The following is a 17103-nucleotide window of genomic DNA, read 5'->3' as shown; positions in this document are numbered from 1 at the left end:
CCACCTGCTCAGAGTCCCCCGAGGGGCCTTAGTGCTCCCGGCTCCGTGGGTGATGCTGGAATTCTTGTTGGCAGTCATGGTCATTTCGGCTCTCTGCAAACCCAGAGCCCTGCAAAGAAGACAATGCCGGTAAGCCAAGTTTCTATGGGCAGCCAAAAGCACCTTGAACATCTTCCAGATGACCTCCAAAAGTGCCAAGAGGGTTTCTGTGGCAGATGGTAGAAACTGCTTTCCCACTTAATGTTTAACTCCATGTGTTACAGCTTAAGAGCCCCCAAGAAACCCCTGGCCGGAATAGGGAAGAGTGTGAGCTAACATCACATCACTTCACAGAAAACAAAATAAACAAGCCCAAGAAACTCCATCTCCATTCATCTCTCCTCATTCCTTAAGTTAGAGTTTCCTAAACCTCTATCATTCTATATAGTCCATGGTTTTTGCATATTTGCATACCTCCTGACATACTATTCAATATTTTTCTTGAATATACTTGAAACGACTTCCTTTACTTAAAAAGAAAAAAGTAACCTTATTCTAAACAATAAACTATTAATTCAACAAATATTTACCTAGCACCCATGTCCAAGGCAAATGTGATCCAGCGAAGAGTAATACAGTATCTGACCTCATGCAGCTTACATCCCAGTGGGGAAAAACAGACAATGAGCACACACAAATTATCACATGTGTGATAGTAAGTGTACCTTTGTGTATAATATGTAAGGTGATGATAAGTGGAATGAAAAAAAAATTAAGCAAGGTAGAGCTGGGAGTGGTGGCTCATGCCTGTAATCCCAGCACTTTGGGAGACCAAGGCAGGCAGTTCACTTGAGGTCAGGAGTTCAGACCAGCCTGGGCAATATGGTGAAACCCCTTCTCTACTAAAAATCAGCCAGGTGTGGTGGCAGGCAGCTGTAATCTCAGCTACTTGGGAGGCTGAGGCAGGAGAACTGCTTGAACCTGGGAGAAGGAGGTTGCAGTGAGCCAAGATTGCACCATTGCACTCCAGCCTGAGTGACAATTCTGAGACAGAATTATTTTATTTATTCTGTCTCAAAAAAAATAAAATAAATAAAATTAAATTAAATTAAATTTGAAAAATCTTAAGCAAAGTAGAGGGAAAGGGAGTGGTGAAAGGGTATCTTACTTTAAATAAGATGTTCAGGGAAAACCATTATGATAAAGTAACATTTGAGTACACATCATGAAATTGAGAGCTAGAAGTGCTAATCATATTTTTTCTAATACCCATTAAAATAAAAGTAACATACATTAAGGTATTTAACTATTTAAAAGTAAAAAATGTCTGTTCATGTACCATATATTCTTAGCTAATATATCACCAGTGGTAAATGCACTATCCTTTCAGGAACACTATTTTATGCCAAGTAATAAAAGGAATACAAAGATTAAAATTTAAGGGTACATTTGGGTTGGAAAGAAGGAAGTAAAACTATCTCCATTTGCAAATGGCATGATTTTGTATGTAGAAAATCCTAAGGATTCCACTAAAAAACCTATTAAACTGCTGAGTGAGTTCAAGTAAGTGTGCAGGATACAAAATCAATATTAAAGATCAATTTGGGGTCAGGCACAGTGGCTCACATTTGTAATTCCAGCACTTTCGGAAGCCAAGGCAGGCAGATCCCTTGAGAACAGGAGTTCAAGACCAGCCTGGCCAACATGGCAAAACCCCATCTCTACTAAAGATATAAAAATTAGCCAAGTGTGGTGGTTCATGTGTGTAATCCCAGTTACTTGGGAGGCTGAGGCATGAAAGTAACTTGAACCTGGGAGGCAGAGGTTGCAGTAAGCCAAGATTGCACCACTGCACTCCAGCCTGGGTAACAGAGCAAGACTCTGCCTCAAAAAAAAAAAAAAAAAATCAATTTTATTTCTATATACTAGCAATGAACAATCTGAAAATGAAATGAAGAAAACAATTCTATTAACAATAGTGGCAAAAATAATAAATCACTTAGAAATAAATAAAAGAAATGCAAGACATGTATACTGCAAATTATAAAACATCATTGAAAGAAATTAAAGACTTAAAAAATGAAAAGACATACCATATTCATGGACCAGAAAATTTAATATTGTTAAGATAGCAATTCTCCCTAAATTGATTTACAGACTCAACAGAATACTCATCAAAATCCCAGCTAGCTTCTTTTCAGAAATTGGCAAGCTGATCCTAAAATTTTTTGGAAATGCAAGGGATACAGGACAGCCAAAACAATCTTGAAAAAGAAGAACAAGGTTAGAAGACTCTGAGTTGCCAATAAAAAAAAAAAATACTAACAAGTAACCAAGACAGTGCAGTACTGACATAAGAATAGAAATGGAGATCAATACAACAGAATCCAGAGTCCAGAAATAATCCCTTACATTTATGGTCAACAGATTTTCAATAAGGATGCCAAGACAATTCATGGGGAAAGAAGAGTCTTTTCAACAAACTGTGCTGAGAAAACTGGATATCCGTATACAAAAGAATAAAGTAGGGCCCCAGTTCATACCATATTTAAAAATAAAGTAAAAAATGTGCATAGCCCTAAATGTAAGAGCTACAATTACAAAAGCAAAGCTAGAAGAAAACAGAAGTAAATCTTTACGACATTGGATTAGGCAATGGTTTCTTAGATATAACACCAAAAGCACGCATGCGCGCGCGCGCGCGCGCGCACACACACACACACACACACACACACACACAGGAAAAAGGACATGAATTGTATTATGTCAAAATAAAGAACTTTTGTGCTGTAAGCAATACCATCAAGAAAGTGAAAAGACAGCCTAAAGAATGGGAGAAATTTTTTGCGAATCATGTATCTATTAAGAAACTTGTCGCCCGGGCGCAGTGGCTCACGCCTGTAATCCCAGCACTTTGGGAGGCCGAGATGGGAGGATCACGAGGTCAGGAGATCGAGACCATCCTGGCTAACACGGTGAAACCCCGTCTCTACTAAAAATACAAAAAAAAAATTAGCCGGGTGCGGTGGCGGGCGCCTGTAGTCCCAGCTACACGGGAGGCTGAGGCAGGAGAATGGCGTGAACCCGGGAGGCGGAGCTTGCTGTGAGCCAAGATTGCGCCACTGCACTCCAGCCTGGGCGACGGAGCAAGACTCCATCTCAAAAAAAAAAAAAAAAGAAACTTGTATCCAGAATTTATAAAGAATTCTTTCAACTCAATAATAAAAAAGTAACCCAATTAAGAATTAGACAAAGGATTTGGAACAGAAATTCTCCAAAGATATAAACTTGGCCAATAAGCATATGAAACAATGCTCAATATCATTAGTCATTAGGGAAATAAAAATCAAAACCACATGAGATATTACTTCACATCCACTAGGATTGCTATAACAAAAAAAAGGCAGATAAAAACAAATAAATGCTAGTGAGACTGTAGAGAAATTGGAACTTTCATTTCTTACTGGTAGAAATGTAAAATGGCACAGCCACTCTGGAAACAATTTGGTAGTTCCTCAAAAAGTTATACTCAGAGTTACCATATAAACCAGGATGACCCACTCCTAGGTATCTGTTCAGGAGAAAAGAAAATACATGTCCACACAATCACTTGTACATAAATGTTCATAACAGAATTACTCATAGTAGCCAAAATGTGGAACTAACCCAAATGTCCATCAACTGATGATAAACAAAATGTGGTATATATCAAATACAATTGAATATTATTCAGACATAAAAAGGAGTAAAGTACTGATACATTCTACAACATGAATAAACCTTGATTCCTCTTGTGAAACGTCCAGAACAGGCAAATCTATAGAGACAGAAAGTAAACTAGGAGCTGCCTAGCACTGGTTGAGGGTGGCAGAATGGGACATGGCTGATAGGAGTATGGGGTTTCTTTTTGGGTTGACAAAAATGTTCTGGAATTAGATAGTGGTAACGGTTGTACAACTCTTGTGAATATATTAAAAACCATTACATTATATAAATGAATTTTACAGCATGTTAATTACATCTCAATATAGACATTAAAACTTAAGAGCTAAATAAATCTTTTTAAGTGCCTTGGAGAATGGGTGTTAGCAACAACACAAATGACACATCAAGCACATTTCCAATGTCCAGGTGCACCACAGCCTAGGCCAACACCACCATCACGGAAGCTGAAGAGTTCACCAACAGCAGTTCTCTCCCTCTGACTGGCATCCTCCATCACATTGACCAAAATGAAGTATATCTGGATGTGAAAGTTAAACATATTTATTTACGGCCACTGATGACCTTAATCCTGGAGACCGTCTTACCTTGGTGCAAATAAGTGATAGTCCTAATTCTTGATACCATTTATACTTCTTTCCTAATCTCAAGATGAAATGTACTAGCTCTAATTTCTTTAACTTCGCTTACTAAGTGCTCAGGGTTGTGGTTTTGGTGATGGTGATAGGGAGTGATATGGTAACCGGAAAGAGAGGAAGCAGCCAGTAGGCAGGGGATGATTATCTGACAGTGACAGCAATGAAACATCCCTCCAAGGTGAATACGGCAGATGCTTCTGGAAAAAAGAAACCAACTCTCAGCCTCACTTTTACCCTTCATAAAATGGAGTTGGTCCAGCTAACTTTTTTCTTTTTGGTAGAGACGGGGTTTCTCTATGTTGCCCAGGCTGGTCTCGAACTCCTGGTCTCAAGTGATCCTCCTGCCTCGGCCTCCCAAAGTGCTAGGATTACAGGTATAAGCCACCATGCTTGGCCCTATAAGTTTAAGTCTATATTCATCAGCATAACACTAGTGATGATGATGACGACGACGATAAAGTCAATCTTGCTCCCAGGGCATCTATGCACACTGGCTGTAGTGAGATACTCTCTACCTGCACCAGCCCAGTGCCAAGTAAAGTGCTTGGCATATCATATGGCTACATGTACAACAGAGAAGGGACAGAAAAGGCAACCTCTGGAAGTTTTATCAGGCCAGTTTTCAGGGTCCTCAGGAAGCACAGTGCTATAGGAATCAACTTGCTAAGCATCAGCTTTCAACTGTAGCAACGGTCACAATAACCATCGCCATCCATGAAAACAACACTTGACCTGCTCTATCACTTCCAGGGCAGGCCCTTGGAGAAAAGGCAAAAGATTTGTGGCATGACCAGAAACTGAAATATGTTAGAAGAACATGATGAAAAACATATTCTTTCTTTCCTTGAATTTCTGCTTTTAGGAGGGTAGACTCACTGCTCTGAAATGCTATCATGTAGTTGTATATGAGAACACAGAGCCAGCTTACTAAGAAAGAGAAATGTAGTTGACTCTGACATCTGGGTGGCTAAGAGGAAAAATCCTGTGAAGATGTAACCAAGAAAGAAGCAGAACAAAATTGCCTCCAGGCCCATGACAGGGACACTTAGTCACATTTGTCCAAGAGTGCAGCTGCCATTCTCAGAAGTGGCCTGGGAATTCAGGCATCTTGAGCCAGCACTGCTGAGAACCTCAGAAGGGCACACGAGATGAGAAAAACAGAGATGCCTACTCACCAACCTCCCCACCAACTGCTCTCTCTGGGCCAGGTCTATCAGGATCAGAGAATAATTTGGGACTTGAGGAGCTGAAGGCCAGGTTAACCCTTTATACCTGAAGCTCAGGCTTGAGGATTCTCAGCATTCTGGCTTCCTAGGCTACACCATTTCTCCCCACCTCCTAAAAGCAGCCCCAGGCCCTCATCTATGCTTTTAGCCTGATATCCTGGCTAGTCAGGCTGCAGGGAGAGAAGATGCTCCTAAAGCAGAGGAAATGCCGATGGGAATGGAGCAGAGACTCAAGCATGAGGAGAGGTTTCTTTGCTAGTTCCTAGGCCCATCAATGGCAAAGTCCAGGCAGAAACTCCATGTTTAGAAAAGGAAATTGTTCAATTAGCATATACCATCAATCCCAAGTTCCTCAAAAACACAGCTCTGACAAATTATAGGCAACTATCTCAAGAGTTATGATTCAGAGAAAGGAATGGAATAAGGTACCTCTGGAACTTTTCTACAAACTGCATCCAGACAAAGAGGCACAGTGGCAGGCCCCTAGGGGCAGTCGGAAAAACATCAGCCTTGAGTCCAGCCCTGCCTTCTGACAACCACTAGTTATGTGACCTTGCTCCAGTGAGGGTCAAAGACTCACTTTGTCACTATAACAGCCATAATAGCAACATGATCTACCTCCCATGATTGCCCTGTCTGGCAACAGAAGCTTAATAAATGTTTGTTCTTCCAGATCACACTTCCCTAGGTATTTGGAAGACAACCTCTCCATTCACAAGTGTGAGTCATCTTTCAGACTCCCTAGTACTATCATTCCATTCACTGACCCTATGTCAGGCACTGTGCAAGGTACTAGGATATTAAAACGGAAAGACACAGTCCCTGCCCTGGAGAAGCTCAATGTGAAGGGAGATGAGAAAGTAAAAAGTAGACTCCGGGAAGGCCTCATCAGGAGGTGATATTTGAATTAAGCCTTAATCTGTTACCCACAGTAAGGGGACCTAAGGAAAAGCAAAAGAGCATTTATTATGAGACACACTGCTGGACTTTTTATACACGTAATTATAACAGTTAAAGTTACAAGCACTTCACGTATATTAAGTCATTTAACCCTTTAACAACCCTGTGAGATGGGTACTATTAATATTTCACAGGGTTAGTTACACTTTACTAAGGAAACCAAGAAAGAGAGCAGTTAACTAGCTTGCTCCAAGTCACACAGCTAAAAAGGGGCAAGGCAGGGATTTATGCCCAGGTGGCCTGCACCAGCGCCCCAGCTCTGGGCCAGGACCCTGTACTGCCTCCAACTGTCTTCTAATTTAGTTCTCACCATTCTACAAGGTAGTGATAGTACAGTCTCTTTTTTTTCTGATCAGGAAATTTAAATTCAGAGAAATTAAATGACTGGACTAAGGTTACTCACCTAGTGAAGGAATAGAGCAGGAATGTAGACCCAGCTCTGTCTCACTCCACTGTCCACTTACTTTTTTTAACATTGATGGGGTGCTTTAAAATGCAGAGTCCCAGGCCCCACCTGCTGAATGGGAATCTGTGGGGCTGGGGCCTAGGAATCTGCATTTTAGTAAGTGCTTTAAACCAAGCTTATATGCCCTTAAGTGCAAAAATGTGTGTCCCACAGCATGTTCTCTAGGGACTTAGTGGGGTCACGACTCACCATCTTCCCAAGAATCTGCCTAGCTATGTGCAACTAAAAGATGGGCACTCAGCCCCTCTTCCTCCTCCCCCCATCCCATTAGCTTCTTCCACCACACAGAGAACCACTGGCCGTCAACCACAAAGGAATGCGCACACCACAGGATCCAGTGAAAGCATTACCAACGGCTCATCTAAGCCATTTCCTCAGTCTCCAGGTGTGCTCCGTCTTCCTGTATTTTAAAATTACTCTTCCTGCCAACCACCCTGATCCCTTCGCTTGCTTTCTCCTCATTTCTAAACTCCTGGGAAAAAGAGTGTATGTCAGAAGTCATATACCTGCGGTCTGCAGAAGCAAAAACATGTCTCATTTGGCCTTCCTTTTATTTTTAAATAATTTGAATTAGTTGTGAAGCTTAAGAAAGCAGGTGAATAGAAAGAAAAATTCAGATTCTAGCTCCTTTTGAAAAATGAGAAAATTTGCCATCACTGTGTGCTCTCCTGTATGACAACAGTTGGCCAGAGCTGAGCACAAGTGACCTAGTTAGATGCAGCGGGCTCCCTCCACTGCAGTGCTGTGCCTCCTCATCCATGGCCTCCACCTGGTCCACTCGGCTCCAACCTGACCTCCCAAGCAGCAGGTAAGTGTCACAGCTCTCTAGCCTGCGTCCCAGCAGGAAGGGTTAGGAGGCATGGCATTGGGAACAGCCACACAAAACCTACTGGGCGGCTGGGCAGGAGCAGTGCAGGGCAAAACCTCCTGACTGCTTGAAACCCCCATCAATTCCCCTTACTGCCACAGGAAGAAAGACCTTCTGGAAGGCTGACAGCTTTTGCTCAGTCCAGCCTTCACCAGGCAACTCTCTCTAGCATCCTAAGTGCTCCTTCTCCCTCTGACCCGGTCCCATCACCTTATCCACAGAGGCTCTCTCAAAGGTCCAAGAAGGGACCGATGAGAGGTCAGTCTCTGAAGGGAGCTCTTTCTGAGGTGTGCCCCACCTCTAAGAATGAACGTTCCTATCCTAGAGCAAAAAGCCTGTCCTTGTTTAGGTGACATTTCTAAATGTCTGTCTGATACTTTTCTGCAGGCATAATTGTGGATGTGACAGCATGCCTTGCTCTTGAAGCAGGAGACAGCTGAGCCCTGAGCAAACAGGAAGAAATGGCAAGCATTTGGAGGAAAGCCTCCCATTCTGCTGAGGTTAACGTCGCCACTGAGAGGAAACGTAACGTAAACATTGCACAGCACTCTGCTTTATAGCCGAGGTAAGAAGTCAAGACGCCCGAAAATAGGAAACCTCTCAACCACAGGAGAGAATTTCTGCTACATCTATGTTCCACTACTCTCCTAAGCAATTCTGCTCACATGGAAGTCAAAGTTAAGGCAGTGGCCTAAAGGGATAGAGAAGGTGGGAATGGGAACAGAGCTCTTGTGTGTGTTCTGAGAACATGGTGAGAGCCAGGAGAGGGCCAGCAGTACAATGACAGTACAGTGACCCTACAGTGTGCAGCTGTCATCTGACTGCCCTGGGGCCAACCTGCTTACTCATCCTGCCCAGCAAACACCTCCTCAGACCCTCTTTACCTTCTTGCCAACTCCTTCCTGCACCTTTCCTCATCCATGGGCCCTGGCCAAGGACATGAGGTACAGACTGGCAGCTCCCCAGAGGAGGGCTGCCAAGAGTCTCAGCAACCAATACTGGCCCTCAGATTCTAAGGAGCTTAACAAATCCAACTAAATCAGGATGATCCTTCTCTGCATGAGACTTCGACCTCATCATTAGCCCCTGTTCTTCCTGAAGCAGCGAGGCCCCCTGCTAAATTCCTGCAGAAAAGCTCCCCTGCTTCCTAGAAAGAGCTATAAGCAAAGCCCACCAATGCTGTAAGCAAAAGGCACAGCCCCTCCCTGCCTAACCTCCCAACTGATCGACCACTTGCCTGGTTCTCAAAGGGATAAAAGGGCTCCTAGAAACAGACTAAGAAAAAACCTGAGAAAAAGCTATGGCCCCTTTCCTTCTATCTTCTCGGTGATGCCTCCATTCTCTCCCTTCCCCCCACCTGCACACACAACCCAGAGCCACCGCAAGCTTCAGTAACCTTAGATTAAGTTCCTTGTAAGTACCCAAACCAAGGTTCTCAAAAATATGAGCTTTCACCTGTAATCCCAGCACTTTGGGAGGCAGAGGCAGGAGTACTGTTTGAGCCTAGGAGTTCAAGACCAGCCTAGGCAACAAGTGAGACCCTGTCTTCACTAAAAATAAAAAATTAGCAGGGTGTGGTGATGCACACCTGTAGCCCCAGCTACTTTGGAGCCTGAGGTGGGAGGATCACTTGAGCCCAAGAGTCCAAGGCTGCAGCGAACTATAATCATGACCCTGCACTCCAGCCTGGGTGACAGCGTGAGACCCTGTCTTTATAAAAAAAAGAAAAGAAAAGAGTGCCAGGAAGGATTTTCTCAAGACTGTCCCATTCCCTACAAAATAGTAAACCTTTTCTCCTTCACTACTTTTATACACTTCACACCTTAGCTCTTTTCCATTTCAGCCCCAGGTCCAGAAAGCCCTTCAAGTAAAAATGTGGTGGGGATAGCGAGCCTGGTCAGGTGGAGAGGAACCAACATTTGTTTTGCTGGGAGGTCAGAGGATAGATGGGTGTTTTACAGGTACCTGTGAGGCTGAAATCTCTCTCAGCTAGCCACAGGAAAAGACGATTTTTTGTTGTTGCATAATAATCAGAAAACAAGAACTTTTTCCATCTCTTCACTGTCCACTTATCATTCCCACATCCTCTTTCCCAACCTTCCTCCTCAAAGAAAGCCCTTTAAGTCTGCTTTTTCAACCTCAACCATATTTCAGTCCCTTTTCCTGCCAGATGGTCCTTCTCCACTTCAGTGCAGATCCTGCAGAAGTTGAAAGCTGGGTTTAAATACTTCCTGAAAGCCTGAATTGGAGTGAGGGCTTGTTAGGCAATTCCAGGCCAAAGGAAATCTGGTTGTTTCTCACATAGTTTTAAAAACCTAGACATGGCTGTTTCTGCCATTCTGGAAACTCAGCCTTTCAGCAAGTGGCTTATCCTAGCTCTGTCAAGACTATGGCACCTACTCTGCCCAATGTCTTGTCACCACTTGGAAAAAGAAGGCAGATTGGAAGCCTGATCCATAAAAAAAACCCTGTTCCTGGGGACCAACCACTGCCTTCTTTCGCTCTGGCAAGGAGAACGTGGTGGGTCCTGCAATTGCAACCATCCAGAGGCCACAGTCCTATCCGACAGCAGCACCTTTGCTCTGGCCAGCCACATCTCACTGGATGACATTTCCTGCACATGCCAGGAATGTTCATGCCACCAAGCTTTTGTTCAACTAACTCCTTTGATCTTCAGTGTCCCCTGCCCCGCATTCTTTCTTAAATATCCAGTTCAAGTGTCAACTTCTTCCTGACTCTAAGTCTTGACCTCCTTCTCACCCTTCCCACACTCTCTGGTCTAGCTGAGCTCAACTTGACTGATGGCAAGATGCCTCCTCTGCTCTAGAAGAAACTTACCATCCACAAGCTGCACCTTCTCCAAGGAAGACTAGGAAATAATAAAAGCTAAAGGTACTGGGTAAAATCCTAATACCTCCGTTTTACCACAGATAGCTTAGGGGGACTACCCCACCTCTATAATGAGAACACAAAGACCAATGAGAAGCCATCTACAAAGAACAGTGGGTACTCAGAGCCCAGTGGTACTGGAAGTCTCCGGGCTGGGGTTTAGCTTTCCCTCCAGCTCTCAGCTTCAACACCTCCTCCCTCATCCTCACTCTTTTAGCTGCCTCTGCTTCTGATTTCACTAAGAACAGATCCTCAATGAGCTACACCCATCACATGTACTCCCTACCAGCATCATGGTTCCTGTCACCCCATCTATTCAAAACTCTCAAAACCATAGCTCCCATTACTAAAAGTAAAAGCCCAAATCTTTACAAGGACTTATAAAGCCCTCCATTGTCTGTGTCCCTTTTATATCTCTGGCCCCATTTCAACTACTCTTTCTCCCTCACTCTCTCCACTCTAGCCACACTGTCCACTTACCATGCGCTCAAACACACCAGGTGAGTTCCTACTCCAGGGCCTTTACACCTGCTGTACCCTGTAACTAGAACAGCCCTCCCTAGATAGGGTGAACAGCGGTTGGGCTCCACAGTCCAGGCCCATCTCTAGTCCCCTCTGGCCTTCCCAGTGAAGGGTCTAACCCACTTACAGCAACCACAACCACTCAGAAAATTCCAAAGGGGGCCTCCCCCTGTGAAAACCCAAATGATTCTGGGCAGGAGTGGCTTCAGTCCAATAACTCAACTAAAATTGCTCTCTGAAAAGCTTATAAGACCGCGCCCAGTGGCTCACGCCTGTAATCCCAACACTTTGGGAGGCCGAGGCAGGTGGATCACCTGAGGTTGGGAGTTTGAGACCAGTCTGACCAACACAGAGAAATCTCATCTCTACTAAAAATACAAAATACAGCCAGGCATGGCGGCGCATGCCTGTAATCCCAGCTACTCGGGAGGCTGAGGCAGGAGAATCGCTTGAACCCGGGAAGCAGAGGTTGCGGTGAGCCAAGATTGCGCCATTGCACTCGAGCCTAGGCAACAAGAGTGAAACTCCATCTCAAAAAAAAAATATATATATATATAATGGCTTTCCTATTATACACTGCAAAGGTACTTTCTCTGAGCTTAATGAATTCCAGCACCTTCCTTTCCTGATGCCTACTGTTTTGGACACTGCTGCTCAGCACCCCCCCGAAACACTGTAATGTAATTGACTCTCAATCTAGAGCACCACCCCCCTGCCTCCCCGGAGTGTGAAAGATGTTTATGTACATTAAAAGAGGACACAGGTTAAGAAAGGCTGGGAAGTAGTATAGGAAAACTAAAGAAAGAGAGAGAGGTGAGGGCATTTCATTTACCTATTTACTGGAACCCCTTGAGGGGATCTTCCCAGCCAGGCCCCCATGCTGCTGTGCCATGCTCTGGTCCTTGCCCTTGAGCAGCTCCCCACCCTGTCTGAGATGGATAAGTAAAGATTCTGGTACAATGTAACAAGAGCTGTGATAGAAGTATGAACACAGAGCTCTGGGAGAGAGGAGAAAGGCATCTAATCAGGTGGAAGGATGGATGCTGGGGAGGATTTCTAGAGGAGACAGGAAATTACACTGGGCTGAGTCTTGCAGGATTGGAAGAGATAAAGGCAGAAGAAAAAACAAGTAGAAGAAAAACCATGAGCAAAAGCCAAGATCTTGGAGCAAGTAGAAATTTCTTAGAAGGAAACAAAAAGTGATAACCATAATGAAAAACACTGACAAATTAGACTACATTAAATAAGAACTTTGTTCATTTAACAAATGCCATAAAGAGAGTGAAAAGCAAACCTACAGAGTGTAAGACAATATGCTCAGTAGACCATCCAACCAAGAACTCATATCCAGAATATATGAGGAACTTCTACAAATAAATAAAAAACAACTCAAAAGAAAAATGGCAAAAGAACAGAACAGATACTTCACCAGAGAGGATACCCAAACTGTGAAGAGATATATGAAAAGGTATCCAACTTCATTAGTCATCAACAAAATGCAAATTATAACTGAGATGTGATACTATTAACATACCCACTGGAATGGATAAAATGAAAAAGAAATACCTATTGTTGGCAAGGATGTGAAGCAACTGGAATTCTCAAACACTAACAGAGGAAGTGTAAATCAATACTACCACTTTGGAATAACGCTGGGTATCACAACTAAAACTAAATATAGGTATACCCCGTGACCCAGCAATTCCTTTCTTAGTTTTATACTCATCAGAAACGCATACACATGCGTATTAAAAGACAAGTATGAGAATGTGCATAACACCACCATTCATAATGGCTATAAACTAAAAACTCAAATGCTCATAATCAGAAGGAGAGAAGGTAAATTTTTGTATTTTACATAATGATTACTATACAGCAATGAGAATGAACATCTACAGCTACACACAACATGGATAAATCTCTCCATTATTCTGAATAAAAGAGCCAGAAACCAAAAATACATACTAGATGAGCCTATTTATAGAAAACAACAAAACCCAAAAATAAATCTATGCTATTAGAAGTCAGGAAGACTGGAGGGAGATTCTGGGATATTGATAATAGTCTGTTTCTTGATCTGAGTGTTGGTTACATGGGTGCGGTTGTAAAAATTTGTTGACTTGGATACATGTATATGTTCGTGTTGTATGATGTACTTCATTAAAAAGTTTTAATATAGCAAGCAGGACACAGAGCTCAGCAGATTTGGGAAAATTAGATCCACAGAGCAAAGTTATTAAGAAGCAGTTGAGAGGCCAGGTGCAGTGGCTCAAGCCTGGAATCCCAGCAGTTTGGGAGGCCGAGGTGGGTGGATCACTTGAGGTCAGAAGTTCGAGACCAGCCTGGCCAACACGGTGAAACCCCCGTCTCTACTAAAAATACAAAAATTGGCTGGGCATGAAGGCAGGTGCCTGTAATCCCAGCTACTCAGGAGGTTGAGGCACGAGAATCACTTGAACCTGGGAGGTGGAGGTTGCAGTGAGCCAAGATTGCGCCACTGCACTCCAGCCTGGGCAATAGAGCGAGAATCAGTCTCAAAAAAAAAAAAAAGGAAAAAAGAAGCAGTAGAGGGTAACTGTGGAACTGCAGATCTTAGATCATTAGGGCTCAATTTGCTTTTGGAGGAAAGCCCTTTTTTCCTCAAATTTGGAAGTAGGAGAAGAAAGCATACCTATATAGCCAGGCTCTGCTTGTTCTATGCATGTATTTAGCTTGTGTAATCTTAGTTACAACTACATGAAATAGATGCCATTATCTCTATTTTATGGATGAAGAAGCTGAGGCTGAAAGGTTAAGTAATTTGCCTAGCGTTTCATAAGTAGCAGAACCCAGAGTCTGGAAAGGTTGGCATGAGGCTCTAGAAGTGATACCAGAGCACATTAGTCCTTTGGTCTCTGTCACATCTTGTGGCAGGAAGCCACCCTCCATCCCAAGTACACCCCTGCAGCCCCTTCTCTATCTGGATAAAGAATTAGAAAAGAGGCCGGGCATGGTGGCTCACACCGGTAATCCCAGCACTTTGGGAGGTCAGGAGTTCGAGACCAGCCTGACCAACATGGTGAAGCCCCATCTCTACTAAAACTACAAAAATTAGCTGGGCATGGTGTTGGGCACCTGTAATCCCAGCTACTCGGGAGGTTGAGGCAGGAGAATTGCTTGAATGTGGGACGCAGAGGTTGCAGTAAGCTGAGATCGCACCATTGTACTCCAGCCTGAGTGACAAAGTGAGACTCTGTCTCAAAAAATAAAATATAAAAAAAAAATATTAGAAAAGGATATTAGCAGAAGGTCCAATGCCTGGCCCCTGAATTCTGGTTGTCAAAAATCCCATTTTTCTTTAAGCCGTCTAGTTCAGAGGGCTCTGAGTCAACAACAAATAAGCATAAGAGATGCCTATCATCATTCTTCCCCATCTAGGGAAAGGGATTCACACACACAGACCCTGGTCAAACAAAGACCTTCCCCCTAACAATGCAGGCTGCTAGAGCTGAGACTGCAGAGAAAGACAGTCTGTCCATCCACCTGCCCAACTCCTTTAAGGGCCATGATGACCACAGAACTTGCCTCTTCTTCCTCCTTTAAACAGAGCAAGTGCTGCTTGGCAGTTTCAGGTCTGTGCTTCACAGACTGTGTGCTGAGGTGCCCCAGAGCACCATGATGAACTCACAGGGATGCTGCTAAATATTTTAAATTTTTGAGGGAAACAGAGCAACACTCAACATTTGTTGAACACCCCATGAGTTCACAGCTTCAACAACAGACTGCATTACATTCTTTTTGATGACGTCATTTCTTTCTGAGGCTGGGTTTTCAGCAGTTGCTGTGATAAAAAGCCAGTACCGGCCGGGCGCGGTGGCTCAAGCCTGTAGTCCCAGCACTTTGGGAGGCCAAGACGGGCGGATCACGAGGTCAGGAGATTGAGACCATCCCAGCTAACACGGTGAAACCCCGTCTCCACTAAAAAGTACAAAAAACTAGCCGGGCGAGGTGGCGGGCGCCTGTAGTCCCAGCTACTTGGGAGGCTGAGGCAGGAGAATGGCGTGAACCCGGGAGGCGGAGCTTGCAGAGAGCTGAGATCCGGCCACTGCATTCCAGCCTGGGCGACAGAGCGAGACTCCGTCTCAAAAAAAAAAAAAAAAAAAAAAAAAAAAAAAAAAAGCCAGTACCATGTGAAAAGCCATGTGGAACAGGAAATAAGGATGGCACTAATCAATCTGATTCCAAGGTCTGATATGCTACGCAGTACCTAGTACATTCCATTAGTAAGTAATTGTGGTTATTTAAGAATGGAATATAAATATTTTTCCTTTCAATTTCTGTATATCATTTTTTTTCAGATGGCTACTCAGATGTTAGGATATAAATACTTAATTGTTTAAACCTACTTAAGGCCAGGCATGGTGGCTCACCGCTGTAATCCCAGTACTTTGGGAGGCCAAGGCGGGTAAATTACCTGAGGTCAGGAGTTTGAGACTAGCCTGGCCAACATGATGAAACCCTATCTTTACTAAAAATACAAAAAATTAGCCAGGAGTGGTGGTGCTTACCTGTAGTCCCAGCTACTAGGGAGGCTGAGGCAGGAGGATCACTTGAACCTGGGAGGCGGAGGTTGCAGAGAGCCAACTGCACTCCAGCCTGGGTGACAGAGTGAGACTTCATACAAAAACAAACAAATAAACAAACAAACGAACCTACTTAAAAAAGAAAACTTAGGTATTTCTTTTGGGCTATGGACACTGTAAAAAAAAAAAATTACTGAAACACTAAGGCCCATGAACTAAGAAAGTCTGGGAGTCTCTGCAGCAGGTGTTTTTAAGTCTCTGTTCATGGAGCCAAGAGGAGTTCCCAGGGCAGGCCCAACCCAGCCCCAGAAGTGGGCAGGAGTCAACATTCAGGCCTGTGGCAGCACACTCAGGCTTCCCAGAGTGGCTGGTAGAACACCCCCTCTGCCTGCACAGCAGTGCCTGCACACCAGTTATCCCTCAGCCCAGGCGCCTGCACAACCGCATCAGCCTCACCCTAGGCTCCCAGGCTCCCCTCTGAACTCCCTCACTGAAAAGCTCTACGCAGCTCCAACTTCATGAATAAAACCCAAAGCCAGCCCAGAAGCCTGCTGGCCAGCAGGGGCCTTCCACGCACACTCAGACTTGGGCAATGTCCATAAGCCAAATCATTAATCCAAAGAGACAGGGAGCGATGGGAACCAAAGAGAGTGCTTCCACTGACAGACCATCCACTGGAGGGTCAACTCAGGCTTTCTGGGTGAAGACCTGTATGAAAATATCTTCTTTTTTCCCATGGGGTTTCTTGCCAGCTATACTCCTTCCCTCCATTCTTCCTTGAAGTCATAATCCTGTGTTGGTGACATCACAGTTGTTGACACAATAGCCAACTGTTGTGATGTCACAGGACTCAACTTTTGTCATTTTAGGTGGGGGTGCTGGGGTGGAGAATGTGACAGAGGACAAGAATACAGTTATAGAACTGCAATTCGTTTTTTTATGCTAATTTCCCTGGTAACGAAGGGCAGTGACTCAGAAAAGGAAAGGCAGCCTCTGGCAGCAAGGCTGTGTGTAGATTCGTCTATACCAAGGGAAGGATGGTGGGGAGGCAGGGAAGAGACAAAAGAAAAGAATTTCAAATTCCAGGATTGGCCAAATATGAAGATACTCTCAGTCTGGCCAAGTCCAGGCAGGACCTTCTCTTTCCCTCACCTATCGCCTGAGCCCAGAGTAAGGAGAGGCTCCAGGCTGGAACACTCCCTGGAAATGAATGTGTGGGAGGTGGTATTCTGTTGTGGACTCCAAACTGGCCGAGGGGCAGACTGTCAGT

At 44.1% G+C, this 17103-nt stretch overlaps 2 protein-coding genes across 16 annotated transcripts in view; one reads left to right on the top strand and one right to left on the bottom strand.

Annotated features, from left to right (window-relative positions):
• Positions 1 to 17103, top strand: part of AKIP1 (A-kinase interacting protein 1) — a 210676-nt gene that overhangs the window by 49972 nt on the left and 143601 nt on the right. The window lies entirely within an intron of this gene.
• The window catches only part of DENND2B (DENN domain containing 2B), a 177646-nt gene that overhangs the window by 56680 nt on the left and 103863 nt on the right, over positions 1 to 17103 (bottom strand). For 5 of the 15 annotated variants that reach the window (XM_050756086.1, XM_050756088.1, XM_050756083.1 and 2 more), the window contains exon 2: positions 5 to 109. The exons of 7 other annotated variants lie outside the window; for them this stretch is intronic. In XM_050756086.1, coding sequence (XP_050612043.1) covers positions 5 to 84 — 80 coding nt within the window. In that variant the 5' untranslated portion in view covers positions 85 to 109. Of the gene's footprint in view, positions 1 to 4; positions 110 to 569; positions 1926 to 12103; positions 15385 to 17103 lie in introns of those variants that run through there. 3 more of the 15 variants (XM_050756082.1, XM_050756098.1, XM_050756085.1) reach the window with 3 other exon arrangements.

This window comes from Macaca thibetana, chromosome 14 (assembly GCF_024542745.1).
Source record: "Macaca thibetana thibetana isolate TM-01 chromosome 14, ASM2454274v1, whole genome shotgun sequence".
NCBI lineage: Eukaryota > Metazoa > Chordata > Mammalia > Primates > Cercopithecidae > Macaca > Macaca thibetana.
Note: the sequence above shows the minus strand (reverse complement) of the source record. Positions and strands in the feature narration are given on the sequence as shown.